General features: G+C 39.6%; 1 protein-coding gene across 3 annotated transcripts in view; it reads right to left on the reverse strand.

The window, feature by feature from the left end:
- The window catches only part of st8sia1 (ST8 alpha-N-acetyl-neuraminide alpha-2,8-sialyltransferase 1), a 53,158-nt gene that overhangs the window by 14,755 nt on the left and 18,827 nt on the right, over nucleotides 1-19,576 (reverse strand). For 2 of the 3 annotated variants that reach the window (XR_005991564.1, XR_005991563.1), the window contains exon 5: nucleotides 18,098-18,781. Coding sequence is in view for 1 of the 3 variants with exons in the window: in XM_041780795.1 (XP_041636729.1) it covers nucleotides 18,316-18,781 (466 nt within the window). In the remaining 2 variants the exon portion in view is untranslated. Of the gene's footprint in view, nucleotides 1-10,592; nucleotides 18,782-19,576 lie in introns of those variants that run through there. The other variant, XM_041780795.1, reaches the window with a different exon arrangement.

Consider the following 19,576-nt stretch of genomic DNA (forward strand, 5'->3'; position numbering starts at 1 on the left):
TTATCTGAAGAGATACAGCACTGCTAATAAACTGAGTTAGGCTGATATCAGCTGACAGTATCAGCCACATAATAGCTGCTGGAGTTCTACTAATGGTTACAGCATATAAAAAACTGTCAGCCTCTGAGATCTTGAGTTTAACAAAGCATCTTTACATGTGGATGGTATCTACATTTAAGAGATGTTCCATGTTTAAGAAGCTTACAGAGTTGCTCCACAAGCATGTTTGTTGCCTTGAAGTCTCTCCTGACACTAATTGAAACATTCCTGTCCACTCACCTCCCAACAGCCCCCCTTATTATTCCTCCATAATGTCAACACTAGGAGGGTACACAGTTCCTCATGAAGAGCCAATCCTGCAGCTCTTAGCAGTGCAGCCCCCTACCCTAATTGGCCCGCGGGGCCTACTGCTGGACGTAATGGGAGCTGACATTGGGCACCAGTGGGGAAACATGTTTTCATTTGCATGTCCCCACGGCCTCTCTTTGGGTTTCGCCGTCTCCCCCGAGCATTTACTGGCTGCCAGAGAGCTCAGGCTAGGCCACAGTGCATGTGTGCGAGGGTGAATGTGAAGGGCAAAAGTGGTGCTTCATATGAGCAAAGAATATTAAACATAGATGAGGAGGCATGAAAAATGAAAAGACTGCAAAGGCATTAAAGAGAAACCTTTTGTTTGATTCTTCCCTGTATTCCCTTTAGTGATATATCCCATTACCTACTGTAAACAAATGGACTGCTATAATTGAAACATGCAACCTGCTCCATCACTGATGCATCATATATCTGACATACAGTAAGAACTTTAAACTTTATGTCCCATCTGACTGAATAGGAAGCGCAGGCATCAATAGCAATGCTATGAGCAAATGTGTAAGGGCGTGTCTAATGGGTGGTCAGGGGGGGCCGTGGCCTCCCTTGAAACCAAACTGGCCGCCTCTATGGTCAACCTAAAACTCTCAAATATGACTGGCTATGTGTTATATCTGGAAAATATATACTTTTTTCAATTTTCAGGCTATGATGCAGATTGCTTGTGGTTGGATAGTTGAACGTTAATTGTCTGATTTAAATTTATTAAATGACAGTTGAGCAAATCAGACAAGGTACATGATATTTTTCATTCTTGAATGTGACATGCACACTCCATGCCAACCCTGCAAATGTCACGACTTTTTTTCACAACATTGATATGTTTCATAACAAGGCGCCTCACTGGTAATGGAGAGCATTTCAATACCTTGCCATTGAACTAGAGGTTGGTGCAACCGCCCTGTGAAACTTCTGATTTACTTCAGATTTCACATGTATGATAAAGGACCATCTCTATACCTTTAAATGTTAACTTCATTGTTTTGCTGCAACGCCACCTACTGGGAGAAATCAGTAATACCTCTAACATAAAACGTCCTATCTTCTTCCAAATTTACAATGCAAACATCAGTACTTTCTTGATCACATCTACGCACTAGCTAGCATCTTGCTCTGTCATACTGCCACCTACTGTTGACAGCCAGCACTAACCCATTTACAAACTGCAATATGCTCATTATTTTGCAGCACACTCCAGGGGTTGCCAACACCCAACTATTGCTACACAGTTGCAACACAACCTAACATGCACTGGGGTTCAAAGGTCCTAGTTTTTGTTTTGAATTAAAGACTGAACTGCATTTCAACAGTAAACTGCTAGTTTTGGTTCATAGATAAACCTTAGATAATAAGGGAGAAAAGCTGTGAGTGGTGGCCTTCTGATACAAGCTGCAAGCTTCTTGCAAAAAATTCTGGGATTGCCTCTACGTCTAAACCAGGGAGATCACCTTAAACATCCTTTTCCCCTTAAGTATGTGAGATAAATAGCACAAAAAGTGAAGAAATGTATGTTAGGTCAATTATTTCTTGTTTGTGGCGATGCTTCTTGGTGATAAATCTTATACTGTTGGAAAGCCTGTTTATTTCCCTTTTAAATGGTGCCAAATTTGAAAGGAACATGCATTTGTGGGATGAGCAGCAGAGCTGAGAATGTGGGTTGCGCCCATGAAAATGTGCCAAATCTTCTCTGCTAATCTCAAACAGCTTATGTTGCTGCTGCCAATGGCTCTTGATTTGAGCTTCTGGTACCCCAAGGTGGCACCTCATTGTGAGCACCTGGGCCTTGCTACAGTGGTCAGCAGGTGACTGACTGATCTGGGTAGAGCTTGAGTGATAGGGCAACTTCAAGCTGGTGTGTCACCACACCAAGTTGTGGCATTTTTTGGAGTGAGCCCTAGTACCATCTCCAAACTGGAGGCCAAGTTCTATATAATGGGGGATGTAAAAGACAGGCAGCAAAGTTGGCGTCCCAAGAAGACGACACCTAAGAAGACCATTTCCTCGCTCAAAACATGAATGAGGTACAGCAACAGAACGGCAGCTTCCAATAGCAGCTCATATCCTTATTATCAACAACCAGCATATCCACAGCAATGATAAATATGGACTTCAAGAACAAAAAAACATATTCAGCAGATCTAAAGACATTTAGACGTATCCTCTAGAGCAGGCTCAATACTAGAAAATTTTACTTTAACAGTCGAATAGGCACAGATGAAAATCTGAAAGATTTATAACTGCTGCTCAGTGTATATACTTTGGGCACATTGTTGCTGTATTTTTCTCCTCATGTCCACACAAAAAGGCAAAAGTCAACTTACAGCAGATAAAAGGGAAAGTAGAGTGCAGGTGGCTGTTGCAGGACTGTGATAGTGCATCTGCCTGTCTGCCAGTGTAATCATATAGTACAATGATAAGATAAAAGGTCGTCTATTTGTAAAATGACAGCTGCTCCCTTTATTCCGTTACAGAAACAGACCTTTGGTCTTAAAGCAATCCTAATCTCAGGTCAAAGTCAAGGTGTTATAAATGCATCACTTCCCAGTTTCTACATACATTTCTGAAATTCCCAAGACGCTCCACATTTTAGATAAAGACGAGGCTGCTTGCGTTTGGTTCTTTTTGAAAAGGGATAAATTTATATGAGCGAGAATGATGAGAAGACAGAGAGAGCTTTCCTGTGCCAACCCACTGATCTTGTATGCAGGAGAATGGAAAGATGATCATTTCAGCTCTGCAGCTTGAGCTTGTCTGTACAGAAATATGGTGCAATAAAAAAATAATATTAATACTGAAATACATCTTTGTGTGACATGTGCACCATCATCCAGAAAAGTCCAGCAGCTGGGATGTTCTGCTCAAAGGCACAGATGTCATGAACGCATGAACACACCAGTCAAAAACACACACAGATGGTTATCTGGCCTGCAGTCCTCAGTAGCCAGAACCGACTTTCAGATGACATTTAAGAGGAAGACTTCGGTTGTTTTTCTGAAACATAATTTTTAACTAGATATACACAGTCAAAGGAAGGAGACTTTGTGTATGCTGACAGCATCTGCTGGTTTAGAGCTAGCTGAGAAAAACAAGCTATTAATGTAATGTTTTTCAGACTTTCTGCTTTTGCAACCATAAAAAACCACAAATACGCACCTCTAAAAGATGAGACGTGAGGCATTGTTTTTAAGCGTTTATCAAATTTTGAAAAAAAAACATCCACTCTAGCCAAAAGTCCCAGTCGTTCTGCCGTATTTTAAGTTTTGTGTTAGTTCATGCAGGGCATGGTAGTCATACTTCCCAAAGCTGATCCCAATCATGCCAATTATCCCAGCTCTCACAGCCAATCACAGCTCTTTCTTTCAACACAGTGGATTATGCAAGTATGATGTACTTCTCACTAATCCCTGCTTGCATTAATGTTGATGCATCATACTGCTGCTGCTGCTGGTAAAGCTTATCCTCCTCCACCCCAGCCTCCTCCTTTATAGCATAAAGCATATTGCAGCCTCATATTCAGATTCATGCTACTATGGATCATTAGATTTTGGGGTCTGAAGTTGAGGTCATGAGGCCTCACGTGATACATCAAGAATGCTTTCAGGGATTTTCTTCACACTCTACACTAATATCTCACTTAAAGATCAACTGTCTCATTCATGCCTTGCTTGTAAGATTTTTACCAATCACCCTACCCCATAAACCACCCCAGCCCTTTGTCTTCACCCACCCCTGTACTTTCACTACATATCTAAGTAGGCAAATAACCACCAGACAGATATTTATTGTTTTACAGCGCAAAGTATCTGAGTTTCAACCTGTATTCAAATTAAGCCCCCTTGAGCCTGTTTTTGTTTGTGCATCTAATAATGTAAGTTTAAGAACAGCTTATGCAAATACTCAGGAATCTCATTCAAATAAGCCTGCTTGTAGACAAAAGGGGTTGCAACAGTCGAGGGCAGCAGAAGGACAGCTGTATGGTGAGATTTTTTCTGCGGTTATTTGAGGTCTGGAACCAGTGAGAGGGAAAAGGAGGGGTGGAATCCAGGGGAAATCCATGGGCTAACTTCCAAACCCAAATGTTTAAATGGTCAAATCCTTCATGGGCAGTTTGGTGCAGAAAAAGTGTGCATGCACCTCCTGTGAGATTGTAAATGCATCACTATACTTTCTAGCACAATGTGAGTAGTCCTCATAAAGTGCTATTAAAGGACTGATAAGATCTGAGAAACATAATCAAATGTGACCCAGGCACTGAAGGGCCACTCTGTATAACTGGAGGGTACTACACTGGCAATAAAGGAGGATATCAAATTATATTTATTTGATTATTGTGCCACAGAAAGCACTTTTAAATAATCAGGTGGTTTACTCAGACACCTAAAGGTGGTGATTTCCAGACAGCAAACTCTGGGACAGAAAAATGAGTCATGCATGAAGTTTGGTAATGCCAAGAGCTGCAATACCTTCAGTGGCCTCAAGAGGCTTGCCCCAAAATGAGTTCATTTCTGTTAGAGCCCAAAGTAACAACTCTACAGCCAAGGCTGCCTGTCAGGGGGCACAAAAGGGAGAGCTTTCTGGGGTCCAGCCTAACTGGGGGCCAATGGAGGTCAGCAAAATCATAGTTCATAGTTTTGATCTAACCTGAATGATAACAACTTTTTCAAACAAAACAAAAACTGTACCTTATCTATATTACATGCTGTAAAATATAGGTTTTTTCAAAATGTAAACCCCTTTTCTCAAAACATAATTATCTTCTATTGGTGAGTTTTCCAGTGTGGGCTGGGCACATTTGGAAAGTAATGTCAGACTTGTAGCTAATCCATATGTGCATAAATGCCGGGATGCCAGAGAATAAACGGACCTGAAACACTTTTGAGGGGAAGATCATAAATATTTGAAAAAAAGAGGGTGAAAAGGTAAAAAATAGGCCTGTTAATATTAACGTGTTAAAAAAATAACGCAATTTAATCATATGATTAAGTTTGGCCGCAACTTCCTCCCATAGTCCTCCTGTGCGGATGTTTACATTCCTGGGGTGAAAAGGTTAAAGGCGGGTCAAACGCAGCCAGCAGTGATGAGTGAGGAGACAGGCCCAGGTCTGCTTCACGGCAAATTTCGATTTAAAAAGCTGCCTAATGGAAGTCTGGATGAAACAAGCTGTGTGTACATACTGCGGCGGTGAACTGTCTCGAAGCACAGCGAGTCTGAAGTACCACCTCCAGGCAAAACACATCATTGCTAATGTTAGCAAAGACGCTAACAACAACACGGGATCAAGCCATATTGCAAGCTACATCGGCGCAGTCCAACAGACCCGGATTTGTCCCCAGAACGACAACATCTAAGCTGATTAATGCAATCGACATCATTGACGACATCAGGCTTCAATACATCATCCGGGTCGCCTCGGATGACCCTTACCAGAGAACACCTACAAGAGCTATTGTCACAAGAACCCGTGAACTGTATGACAGCTAAAAAGGCAACTAAAGTGGAGCAGCTTGCCCGAGCTACATTTATCACACTGGCAGGAGACCACTGGACATCAGTCAGCAACTTCAGCTACCTCGGGGTAACAGCACACCTGATCATTCACTTTACAGCAGAAGTTAATTTGTACCTGATGTGTTTGTCTTCTGGGCTTGTTTGCAGTTTATAACTAGAAAAGCACTCAGCACAGACCTCCACCATTAGCCCTATCGCCCAATAGTACAGAATCCTTTAAAAAATTCCTGGATCCAGACAGTGATCTGGATCAGTCCCAAAATCTAATCAGTTCTTCCTTATGCCATTTCTGACACTTCCTGAAAATTTCATCAAAATCCGTCCCCAACTTTTTGACCCACTTATGGAAGAGTGGGGTAGTAACACAAAATCTAGAATTTCATACAATCTATAAAGGTTAATAAAAAAAATCTAAATGATATGATATCAATAACATGTTTTGAGGAATAGCTGGAATATAAAATGATAACAACTTTTCATTACAAAGATATTGCAAGAGAACGACCCCCTCAGGTCATTTTTGACCCACTTATGCATCTAAGGGTTAATGTATGTAGCATCAGTTGGTAGAATCACAAGTATTTATCTAATGGAAGACTCTGGCACATGCAGGTTTAATCCATTGTTGAAGTGACAGTTATAATTAAACACTAAAACAGAAGTCTAAATTCTACAATAAACTACGGAGCAAAGTCAGCTACCACAGGAATGATGTAAACAGTCTGGGGTAGAAGAGTTCTGCACCAGTTGGAGTCACTGAAGGAAGCAGGCGCCTTTGATTTATGCAACTGCAAAAAACACCATATATAGAATCACCTGGTAAGATCATGATTTGATCTTAAATATCAAAAACAGGCCTTAGCTTTTACCTCTGTAGTTTATCATGATCAGGATCAAACAGGTCCTCCATTCCTGTGTCATCCTTTGTCTCCTTACTAGCTCATGTTCTGGGTTTTCTGAGCACATTTGTAGTGTATTCAGCCACACAACAGCTTTTAAGCACTTTTCTGTTGTTTGCCAGACTACAATGAGGAGGCGCTTCAATGCAGAACAAAATCAATGAAAAGCAAGGATTTGCTCTGACCTTTGGTGTCTGCCAGACTTAATTATGCTCTTTCCCAAAGACTCTGTGTAGTGGAATTAATGTGTGTGGAAAGGCAGACTGCAAAAGTACTTTCACTCTTTAAAGCTTGCTTTTATTGATAAAGGCAGTCTTGTAATATTTAAATAGTTTTAACCACACTTTAAGATCGCAATTGTGTATCTGGCTACAGACCCTTCAGACAACTACAGTGAAACACCGTCTTTGGCGGAACAGAAATACACACTAAAACTTTCAAAATAAAATCATTTTAAACTTCTGGTTAGGGACACAACATTATGAAATTACTAAACATTTAGTAAAGCTGAGTAAACGGTCTGCTAACAGGAAAAAGTTTGCCTTCCATGAGAACACTCTAACACAGCTAACATAGGCTAAAGCCAACAAAGCTATACTACCTAAGCAGATACTGTAGCTATGTAGCTAATATAGCCAGATCTAAAGCTATTAAAAGCTATATTAGCTACATAAGCTACATAGGTAATGTAGCTACATTGTTAGCATAGTTAAATCTAAAGCTCACAAAGCTATGCAAGCTACATAGATAACTAAGCTAATATATATATAAAGCTAATAAGACTACTTTAGCTAGAAACATAACATAGAATAGCAACATAACAAACAGCTAAAGCTTAACAATGTTATGTTAGCTACAATAGATAACGCTATGTTTGCTAAGTCTTATCCTGTTTTAGAGTATCAAAGTGTGGCTTAGCTTAGTTAGCTTTAGCCAGACCTAAAAAGTAGCATCACTGGCTTATGTGGTAACATTAACTACATAGCTAGCAAAGTTATGTTAGCTTTTGCTAAAGCTAATGAAGCTAAAGTGAGCCACTGTTTGCGTAACAGCTTCTAAAAAGGGTATTTACATGATTTCATGTTTGCAATGTGGTTTTTTCCATGGATGTAATTGCCAGAATTTGTTTATGAATAAAGCTGAATTTGAGAAAACGTCTTCTAAAACATTAAACCAGCACATAACGTCCCTTCCATTTTGGAAAAAAAAAAAAAAAAGTAGCTTCTGAGATCTGCGGTCCCTCTCTGATGTTCTATTTTGTTAGGTGCTCCTGTAAGTCCTCAACCTTTTGTTAGACAGGTGACCTGAGGGTTCTTTTTCATTGGTTTGTCTACAGTTTAGTTACTGTTAGCACCAGTCTAACCCCCCACCTGTCCATCAGTGGGAAACTGCCTCCTGCGCTACTGTTTATGTCAACAATGGTGACCATGTGGACAGAAGCTGTGTATCTTTGGGAATTTTGTCTCTATTGTGCTAAGTGTCAAATAAAAACATATTAAGAATGTAAAATTTGTGAAATGTAAATTTCACAAATACAAATACTCATTGGCTCAATATTCATGAAAATAAAGCTCCTATAATCAAATACAATAAGCTACATCCCTCACACGAAAGGCCAACAAGTACGTAAATATTGAATTACTGAATATCAAACAATGCATGATTCCTGCAGCTTGTGCAGGTGCTGGCTAAAGCAAATAATAACAAGACAAGGCCAGACAGCCGCTCACTCCCTCTTTCATTATCGCCTTACAGTCAATGATCTGACCCGCTAAAATAATGTTTACTGATCCTTCACTGTCCAGTCACAGATACACCAGATCATACTCTACTACTCTATATTTGTCCTGTACCTCATCTGCAACAAGAATTAACCGAGAAAATGAAGTAATTGAGTTTGTGACTAGAACAGCTAATAAGGACTAAAGAGTAACAACACAAACATTCATTCTTGCTTATTTAACGTAGACGTCACACATCATGTCAGGTTGTGCTGTGGAAAACGCTCACCCGTGTCCAAGGCTGCTATTATAAGCTTTAATAGGGCAGAGGCTGTGTGCAAGGGAGAGAGACGGATAGTTTCCTAATCCCCCTGAAGTTTGAACATTTGCTACTTTCTTTGGGTTGGTTGCTAGAAATAGAAATAAGAACTAAACAAGGCAGAGGGAGGTAAAAGGGAGACTTGACTGATATTTTTGTGAAATAACTAATGAATACAGCAGCTTAGGTTTAGGTTTATTTCATTAAATGTTGGTTTGGCAGTTTAAGATAATGACCACTAACACGTTACTACTTGTCAGACATAGCTGATTATGCTAATATGTTTTAATACATGCACTGGATTGGGAAATTTTCTGCCATTCTTCTTTGCAAATCCTCTAAAGCTGAATGGGGACTGTTAGTGCACAGCCATTTTCAGGTCTCTCCAGAGATTGTTTGATGGGGTTCAAGTCAGGGCTCTGGCTGGGCCACTCTGGGACTTTCATGGAGTCGCCCCTAAACCCCTCCTGTGCTGTCTTGTCTGTGTGGTCATTGTCATGTAGGATGGTGAACCCAGTCTGACGTCCTGAGCAGAACAGGTTTTCATTGAGGATATCGCTGTACTTTGTTCCAGTCCCTGCTGCTGAGACACACCCCACAGCATGATGCTGCCACCGCCATGCTTCACTGTTGGGATGGTAATGGGCAGGTGATGAGCGGTGCCTGGTTTCCCCCAGATGTAACCTTTAGAACCAAACAGTTCAATCTTGGTTTCATCAGACTAAAGAATCTTGTTTCTTACAGTCTAAGAGTCCTTCAGGTGCTTTTATTTTTGCAAACTCCAATTGGGCTTTTTATTTGTTTCTGCAGCTCCTTTGACCTCATGGCTTGGTTTTTGCTCTGATATGCATTGCCAGTTAAGAGGTCTTCTGTAGAGAGGTGCGTGCTTTGACAAATTACGTCCAGCCAATCTAATTTACCACAGGTGGACTCCAATCAAGGTGTAGAAACGTCCAAGCAACGATCAAGAGAAATGTGAGGAACATGAGCTAAATTCACAAAGATTTCTAAAATGTCTATCTTGATTGTCAGATTGACACTGCTGGCTGTGAAGCTATGCTCCTGGCATGGCAAAAAATCTCATCCTTGGTATCTAGGTCTGGTTTGATTAAATCAAGCTTCACCTCCTAATTTCCTTCTGACCCTTCATAAGTAAGGTAGCTCTCATTTTATGCCACAGCCCTCTAACACTCCTTCACTTTCTTTTAACCTCAATAAATAAATCCCTATCATCATTAATACACCCCGTCCTCTCAGCTATCTCTCCACACCAGATAGACAAATTAGGGCTTTGATCACAAATGTGAAGCTGAAAGGTCCGGTGGGGAACCAGAGGCCTGGGAGACAGCTGTGTAGCTTCTGCTGATGCATGTTTAAAAATTTATGGCCCAGAAAACAGGCCATGCAGACAGAGCTGTGGCAAAGCACGGGGCTGCTTTGATGCCGAGTAGCAGAAATGTTTCTAACCACTAAAACAAACTCTATGGGCAGCAGAATTCCTCTGCAGCCACACAGAGGGAATCACAGGAATGGTATGAAAAGCCTTGAAAGAATCTGTTTTCTGAGAAAACAAGTTATGAATTTTTAAAGCTGTAAAAGTAGAACGGTTTTCCTACGTCTGCGTTTACTCGTATCTGCTGTTTGACTTTACTGTAGCGTTTAATCAAAACCTTATCAACTACATATGAACACATCAGCTCATACCTTGAACATCTGTTTCTACATTGCAGGAAAGAAAACCACACTGCTGCACATGGTGTCATTTCCCTCATTTATTGGACGTGTTTGTCTAGGGATATGTTTTTTTTTTTTTAATCACTAATCCTCCACAGTTTCATCCAGGAGGCACATACAATTAGTCCATTTTGAACAGCACTTTTGATTTATTTTTGACATGCTCAGGCAGGGTTTTTCACAGTAGATGACTGAAATGAGCAGAAATGGTGACAGTTGAGGTGTCTGAAACAGCAAACAGAAAGTTTTATTTTTCCTTCAAATGTTTTCAACAAAAATTCAGCCTCTCAAGGACAAAATAGCACATTTATACATGTCTAAAATAACCAATCTACCAATCTGAGGATAACATCAAATCTTCAAATATATGTAAAGAGTCCTCTGGCGCGGCATGGATCATAAACGAATCAAACAGTCTTTGCAAATGTTTTTTGCATTTGTTTAAATAGAATATAAAGCAGGATCAATCATATCAATCATAAAAAGATGAAACTGGAAACAGGAGAAGGGGAGCGTACCATAAACTCATGGAGTGCTGCAGGAATGAGTCCTAAACAAAGCCTTAAACAAAGGAATGAGTTAGCAGTTTAGCATACTTGGTTTGTTATCTCGTACTCTATGAGCTTTTTGAATATTTGAATAAAGGTCTGAGGCATTAGAAACATCTGGAACTAGGACTACAGACATGCCTGTTAGGGGGTCTGTTCAAAGCCTGCATTTCTTAAAGATATCCAGATCCCATTTAAGAGCTTTTTTTGTTGTTAGAATTTGATTGACAGAGAAGAGATGATCTTTTCTCCACATCACAGTGTATAGTATGTTACTTTGTAAACTAATGTAGCTAAGTTAGCCTTAGCAAAGTGAGCTTTAGCCACATGAGCTCTAGCGACGTCAACTTTAGCCACATCAGCTTTAGCCACATCAGCTTTAGCGACGTCAGCTTTAGCCACATCAGGTTTAGCCACATCAGGTTTAGCCACATCAGCTTTAGCCACATCAGGTTTAGCCACATCAGCTTTAGAGACGTCAGCCTTAGCAAACGTAGCTACAGCTTACGTAGCTATATAGAGAACATAGCTATGTAGCTTATGTAGCTTAAATAGCTGCTTTGTGGGCTTAGCTTTAACTAGCCACATTATCTACCTAGCACAAAACAACGTAAGCTACGCTTGCTGTGTTAAAATATCTTCATGGAGAGCAAGAATTTCTTTTACAGAGGGAGTGAGAGCACAAAATAACAGTAAGGGACTTAGAGGGGACCTAACATTACATTTTTACCTTTGCCAACTAGTTCAAAAGCCATGAAATGTTGTTCTTTCATAAAGATTATGTGGAAAATGTGTAAGTGCCATGCATCTTTCTTAACAAAGAGCTAAGGTAGCTAAAGCTAATGTAGCAACGTAGAGAACATAGCTACATAGCTTATGTAGTGTATATAGCTTATGTAGATAACATAGCCACTTTGTGAGGTTAGCTTCAACTGTGTTAGCTACCCTGCTATGTTATCTACATAGCACAGAGCTACGTAAGCAATGCCTGCTGCACAAAAGAATGTCTTTTACGAAAGAGGTGAGGGCACAGAATAAAAGTTGAGGGCTCAGTGGTGCTGAGGTTTAAGTCAGTCAGCCACGGTGTAGCTCTTTTATGGCATTATATTAGAGTTTTATTTTTGAAAAGTCATGAAGATAGTGTTTATTCGTAAAGATTATCTTGAAAGTGCCATAAATATTTTCTCACCATACAACTTATTTTCACTGATGATCCAAAAACCCATCAAAAAGGATATTTGTCAAAGTATCCTGCACAATTCTAACTACAGGGTTGCCCTACAAAAATATATCATCCCTACAGCACTCTATTTAAGACTGGGATTCAGTTTTATTTTTTTTTTAAGACCTCAAGTGTTGGGATACAAAAACACAGCAATGTCCAACATTGGTCACCATCATGTACCAATTCAACTCAAGTTTACTAACTCAAATGAGCTAAAAGCAACACATAATAATAATAGTAATAATAATAATAATAAATAAATAAATAAAATCCCCCAAAAAAGAAAAGAGATGCAAAATCCTTTAGCAAGGAATAACTTGTTAATTTTAACCATTCTGCAGTTTTATCATGGTAAAACAAAAGCCAAAATATATTTATTTTTACTGTTTGACCCAGAAAACAGAAAACTTAAATTTGTAAATTGACATCTCTGTTGTTTTACACTATCAATAACTTGCCTTTTTTTGCAACAGTAAAAGCTGTTATTATGAGGTGAAAGGAAGCCGCAGTGCTAACACAGGGGCAGGTTTTAAACTGGAATCATGTTGGAGTCCAGTGTTTTGCCTACATTGAGGGCGCTCATATGGCTGCTACAGTTATTAGAGACGTGACCTTTCCATGTCTAAACTTTAACCAATAGGTCACCCTTCAGTCACATGATTTGAAGTTTGACAAATGAGGCCAGTGGGCAGGAATGATCAGGCAAATAGATGACAAGAACTGCCTTGGTGCATCTGTCGGAGTCAAGTTTGTTCTGCCATGTTCGGTTACTCCCAAAGTTTTCTTTAACTCTAGTAAGGACTCAGTATCTAAGAAATATTGTATGTTTAGGGAAATGTATTTATTTGCTTTCATTGCTCGTGTATGCCTAATATGACAGTTAGTTTAGCCTGTTGGCCCATCTTTAATAAACAGAAGACAAATAAAGAGGCAGTTAAACCGTTGTCACTTCCTGTTAGCGCTTAAGGGCAGTGCACAATTTGAATAAATACTAACCTACTGTGATAAAATGCTTTTTACTGCATTTAATTGTACTTTAATACAGTATAGAAACAGAAGTATGCAATTTGAGACACGCTGCTTGTTCCAGTCTTTTTTTAGGCTAATCTGCCAATAGCTGCAGCTTTTGTTAGCTTCATGCTCACCAGCTCCTGCACTGTGCTCATATCTTGTTTTTATATGAATTTGCATGACCTTTATATTAAATGCACATAAATTATGATATCTAAACTCAAAGGCATCACTTAGCATGCTGTATCCTTTGGTTTAGTCTTTCTGCTGAGCTAGGCTAACCCTATGCTAGCTGTAGCTTCATTTACAACTACCAGACATGTTTGGTATCAATCTTCCAATCTCATTTTTTCTATTTGCTTGTCATTCCCGAAATGTGACTCTCACAGTGTGTGATAATTTTATAATGAAAATTGCAGAGTAGGCTATATCTTGGAGTGAGGGTTTAATCTGAAGCCTGTAGTTTGAACCTAAGTATCACTGATGATGTGCTTTCCCTTCAATAAATCTGTTGTAATGGCAAATCAGTAACAAAAATGGTTGAAAATGTATGTCATTTTTAAATATTGTCTTGAAAAAGGAATGCTCAGAGGGTTTTGAGCCTCTTGAATATAAATGTAAGCTGTTTAGGTTATATCAGGAGGAACACAGTGCCAAGACATCCAACATGTTTTTTCAGCAATAAAAGCAGTTTATTTGAACCTGTGTAGCTATGAAGTCCATCAGAAGCTCCTGAAAAAAAACGAGTGTTTCTAAACTAATTTGTCTCAATGCTAACAGTCCATTATGTACATAAGTGATTCGTCTCCCTTTTGGTAAGAAATCTAAGCTTTGTAATGTTTTGTGTTTTTTTTTTTCAAATTGCTCAGATGGGATGGAATGAGGCCACTAATCAGAAGATAATGAAAATAGATACAAACCAGTGTACCAAAAGCACATACACATTAAAAATCATCATGCTTACTTACAACTCACACTATGTCACATCTCAGTCATTCACAATACTAGGCAGGAAAGCAGATAACAAAAAGGTGCAAATAAACATCAATTCCAAAAGCAAATTGGTCAACATACTTCAGGACAGTACTTGCAGAGCCAGATGTCCATTTGGAACAGGAATATTACAAATTTAACAGTCCAAAATTTTGTGTTTTTTAAGCTGATATCACTTGATGTAAGGGGTCATTTTCAGATATGGTCCAACAGAGCCAAGTTAGATACAAAAAAATCACAATTAAAAGACATTTAAGTCCTCAATCAGCATCGGAAAAACTGTTTGTTTCAGTTATCATTGTGCCTCCATTAGTTGCAAAGGCACTGGACCTTACTTAATTTAAAATAAAAGCAACAAGAATGACCTTAATGTCATGTTGGGTATCTGGAGTCAGAAGAGTATTTTGCAGGATTGTGGTACGCTCCATGCACATTCCATGCAGAGTCATCTGTTAGTTGTGGCATTGACAATATGGCACAGTCCCATGTATCACCCTTAAATAACATACAAAAACAACAATTTCTAATAAAGTATTGTCAAGGCCTTCAAGTACCAAAAATACACTAGAACAAAATGTTATGTTACACTGAGTGCATTTTTTCCCTTGTGCAAGAAAAAATGGAAAAAATTCATGAGCACAGAACAGAGGCTCAGTTCTTCCTGTGCTCTGATGCAAAATTTAACGCTGGAAATCACATTAACAAACCACAAATTATTCAATAAAATGTCCAACACCCTTAAATAAAAAATAAATCACTGTATTTACACAGTTGTCATTTTCCTGTGGCATCGCACTCAGAATGGCAAGCACTACAGTTTTTAACATGTTGTACTGCTACTGTTGTAAAATAAAACTAGGGAATTAGATTGATATCATTTGACTGCTATTGCATGGCTAAGCAACAGCAAAGTTATGAAAATATTATTTACTGGCTACGTTAGGCAACAGCCAAAGTAAGCAACCACTTCCAAGTCAACAGTACAGTTGGAAACACTGTAAGAAGTATGTTAAATCATCCCTAATGTTCTTAGCATATAGTCATGTAGGCTACAAATTGTCAAACCACGTTAAAAATAATCATTAACATATATTAAAGAATGTGTTGTTGTATTCCTTGAAATATTGCCAAATACCCCTCCATTAGGTACTTAACTGACATGAACAAGGGATTGTGCAGCTAGCTGGCTAAACAGTAAAATTCTGATCCCTTGCTTGTAAGCTCCAGACATAATAAAATAGTTTAACTAATTCTGTATATTTTCCATCAGTTAAGGCCTACATTCCTGCTCAAACACTATATTTAAACTCTAACACAGCCTCCAGCCACTAGTAGGCACTGTAGTTCTTAATGACTATTGCCATGTGCCACGGTGCTCTTTAATCCAATGTTAACAACAGAGAACTGATAGAATTGATAGCAACTCTTAGGAATATGCAGTTTAGCACTTGTTTGATCTGGAAAATGGGGATAAAATTATCCAAAGGCTGTGTCAGGTCATACTCACATACTGTTTAACCAAAGCAATGAGTGACAACATTCAGGAACAAGTATGTTAACCTGCAAAGAGGGTCGAAGGTCAGCATTAGCAGCGCTAAGTTTGGCCAAATTCTGTAAGCCAACTTTACACCGTTATGGTCTGAAGTTATTTTAATTTAGACTCGTCTTTGAAACACAATTTTGATTTGCAGTAATTGGATGAGAAAATGTTTGCCTAGAAACATTCCTCATTTAGACACATTTTAAGCTAACTTCACCATTTTGCCAACAAAAATTATGGAAGCTAAGTTAGCTTTAGCTACTTTTGTTACAGCTCACGTTGCTAAAGCTAACGTAACTAAAGATAACAGAGCAGGAAAGCTAAAGCTACGCTCACAAAGAAGCTATGTTAGGCAGCTAAAGCTAATGTAGCTTCGTGGCAACATTAGCTGTTGTCTGACTATATTTCACAACATACAACGACATGTGTTATAAGCCAAACAACAGCAGCAAATCTGTGCATTTAACTACTTCCTGACTAAACATGTTTTGTCACACAGTAAAACTAGTATGTTACCTTGGTATTGGTTAAATGCTAGAATTAGGTGTTCAACAATAATTTCTGTTAGCATTACATACTTAACAACCCCTTGGCTGAATTAAGATAACCGTTTGCTAGTAGCTTGTCAAAAACGTAGCTTGCCTAAGGAAGTCAAACTGGTCCCTAGCTGTCGGCTTTAGCTGAATTTTCCAGGGTAAGATGTAATGATGGCCAAGAATTTGGTGAAAGCTACCCTTGGCTTTTATCTGATCTTTAGGCTACATATTTTATAACCCATTGGCTACTGTAAAACTACAAAAAGTCTGCACTGGACTATTTCTTTCTAACAATTGAAAATCTTGTTTTGCTACAAAAACTGTTAGCTAGGTGTTGGGTGAATGCTAACATTATCTGTAGTCTTACAGTAACTTGAGTTACAACAGAAAATTCAGACAGTCACAGGCTAACATTAGACAGAAGCTAACAAGTCAGAAGTATGAAACAGAAGCAAACTATTTAGCTATAATTTAGCTGGGAATTATTGACTTAGTTCTTGGTTTAAATTAAAAACGGCCCAGGCTTCCTCAGTTTTGAGCTACCCATTGTGACTAAAACTTGCAGATCTACGGAGAAGAAATTAAACTATTACCCCTCTGTAAAGATTTACAAACATGGAACACAGAGGTTCAGCATTTAGGGCAGGCAAGCTTCCCATCCTGAGGGTGATACTCGGGAAAAATGAACAACTTGTGAATAAACTAAATCAGAATCCCATTTTGTGACATCAAGTCCTGAAGGGTTTTCTCGTCACTGTCTCTCTTAATATCTCGCCATTCATGAGCACAAGGACAGCGTAAGAGCTCGATCAAAGAGACCACTGTTCCCTCAGCTTGGCACTTGGCAAGTATAGAAACATTACTAAGAGATTTCTTTGTAACTGCACTCTCTACCGCAGTAAATCAGACTGTTTTCAACCTAAGAAGTCTGCTTGTGACCAAATTGTACCACATAGTCAGCCTGTGAGGTACCTATGTGAGATTTTTTTTCTTTTTTTTTTTTGCGCTGAATGCTTTAGTTTAGATTTCTCCCTTCTGTTCATGGCCACAGATGAACCCAAAAAAGAATTCACATTTTAGTCACATTTGGCAAATAAAAAAACATATGAAGACTTGAATGTTCTTATGTTCCCTTTTCAGTGAAGGGTCTAAGAATGCAACTTGGCTAAACATTCGACAGTATATAGTACTTAAGACGCCGTTTCTAATGGCTCCTGCTTTGAACTAAAGCTCCATTTGGCACCAGAGAATGCCAATCAAGCGCTTGGTTGGTTGAAGAAAAGCAGAGGAAATCCTTTCATACACAAACCAGCCAGCTTTCATTCTTTCTCCCCCCTGCCTATCTTTTCTTAATGTCCTATTCAAGCTACTAGGTACCAGGACGCCACTATCCCTCCCTCTTTCCTTGCATTTCGCCAGCCTTTCAGTGCGTTTTATCACCCCCTCTGGTCCTCTTCTCCTTCTGTCTCTGATTAACAAAGACCCAGAGGGGGAGGGGTTTGGTCCAGCTGCCATATATGTCAGTCAAATACAGTAGTCAGCATACAAAAAGAGAAGAACACATCCCCCACCCATCCAACCCTGCAGAATTTCACAATTTTTTAGTCTTTCCATAAACCACATCCATGCACACACAAATTTAAGAACAAAACAGAGAAGATATGGCATGTTTGGGGAATGTGTGAATATTTTACATTGTGTGTGTCCCTGATGCTGCTGGTCTGGGTGGAGGGCATTCTCATGGAAACCAGGGATTAGCTGCAGGAGCGTGAATGAACACAGATGCAGTGCTGTAGGATCCAGAGAGGAAATGTATGCTCAGGGTTTTCCCACAACTTCCTGTCCTTATCCGTTTCCTGCGGCCCAACTGAACTCCAAATGACTCCATAAACTGGCTTTAACCTCTTTCCTTCTACGAGTGGCAGCGTCCCACTCTGATGCGAAGCGTGCCACTTTTGTGCAGGTACCAAAGCTGGACGAACTCCTCTGGCATGGCGTGGAACCATTTATCTGGCAGGATGTCGTCGTAGTAATGGTGGCTGATCGGCTGCTCGTCCAGGTCGACAGAAAACGGCCAGAAGCCATATGCCGTCACTTCCTCGCACAGCCCCAAGGCCAGACTGACCTGGAAGAGCCCTGTTGAGAGGCGTTTGGCATGGACACCGCGGCTTTTCCAGAATCTACCCACTGTGCGGAGGAATTCAGGATTGGCAAAGAGCATGGTGAGGTTAGAGGAGGTGTCTGCCAGGGCGTAATATGCCCGCAATGACGGATCAGTGCCAGGCTTCATGGAGAATGCCGGCATGTAGATGTAGCTGGAGCCGTAGACTTTCATACTGTCTACAAAGGCCTTTCTGGACCACAAGAGGTTCTGAAATCTAAGAGAGACAAAGAAAAAAAGGGAATTAACACAAGTGTTGCTGAACTGTCTGCTCCCTCTTCCTTTTCAGTCTCTTACAGGAAGGAAGTTTCTGGTGCTTTCAAGGTAGGCTATGGAAGAGGTCACTGCTACTGGTTGGATTGCATCACTTGGTTTTTTTCAGCTTTATCAGATGGAACAGGCTTCCTGGTTCTTATAAATGAACTTAAACCCTTGTAAGTTAAATATACTATTATTCACATATAGCCCAGTTCACAGTGCTATTATTGCCCTTGTGATGTTTTGATTTCACTATAAATTTTGCAGAGGCATAATGGGAGGAATTGCTAGGAAAATTAAAGGTGAAAATTATCAGCAGAGGGCTGTGTTGTTCATGTGTGTGTGTCTCTCTGAGTGCTTGCTATGCTTGCTTCCCATCAGTAAAGCGGAAACGCACTTTGAATTGACAGAGACAGGCAAAGACATGGCAGTATCAATATGAATGTCATATCTGGTAATGATGGTAAAACTTCATTAAAGTACTGTTGTGAAGATGAAATGTGAATACCCCTTTTTCATACAGCAAGTAAACTTTGTTCACCTTTTATTGGCAAAATCATACTGTAATTATTATTTAAGGACTTTTACGCATTTTAACTGAGAGTTTTCATAACCAAACTCACACACACCACCCTACTCTTAGTTCTCACAGTGCTGTGGGTAATGTAATTCATCTGGTGCATAATATTGAAAGTCTTTCAACCTCTGCAGAGCAATTCAGAGGAAGTGGAATGGTTCTCTGCCATTCTTTTAA

Source organism: Cheilinus undulatus, linkage group 23 (assembly GCF_018320785.1).
Source record: "Cheilinus undulatus linkage group 23, ASM1832078v1, whole genome shotgun sequence".
Classification (NCBI taxonomy): domain Eukaryota; kingdom Metazoa; phylum Chordata; class Actinopteri; order Labriformes; family Labridae; genus Cheilinus; species Cheilinus undulatus.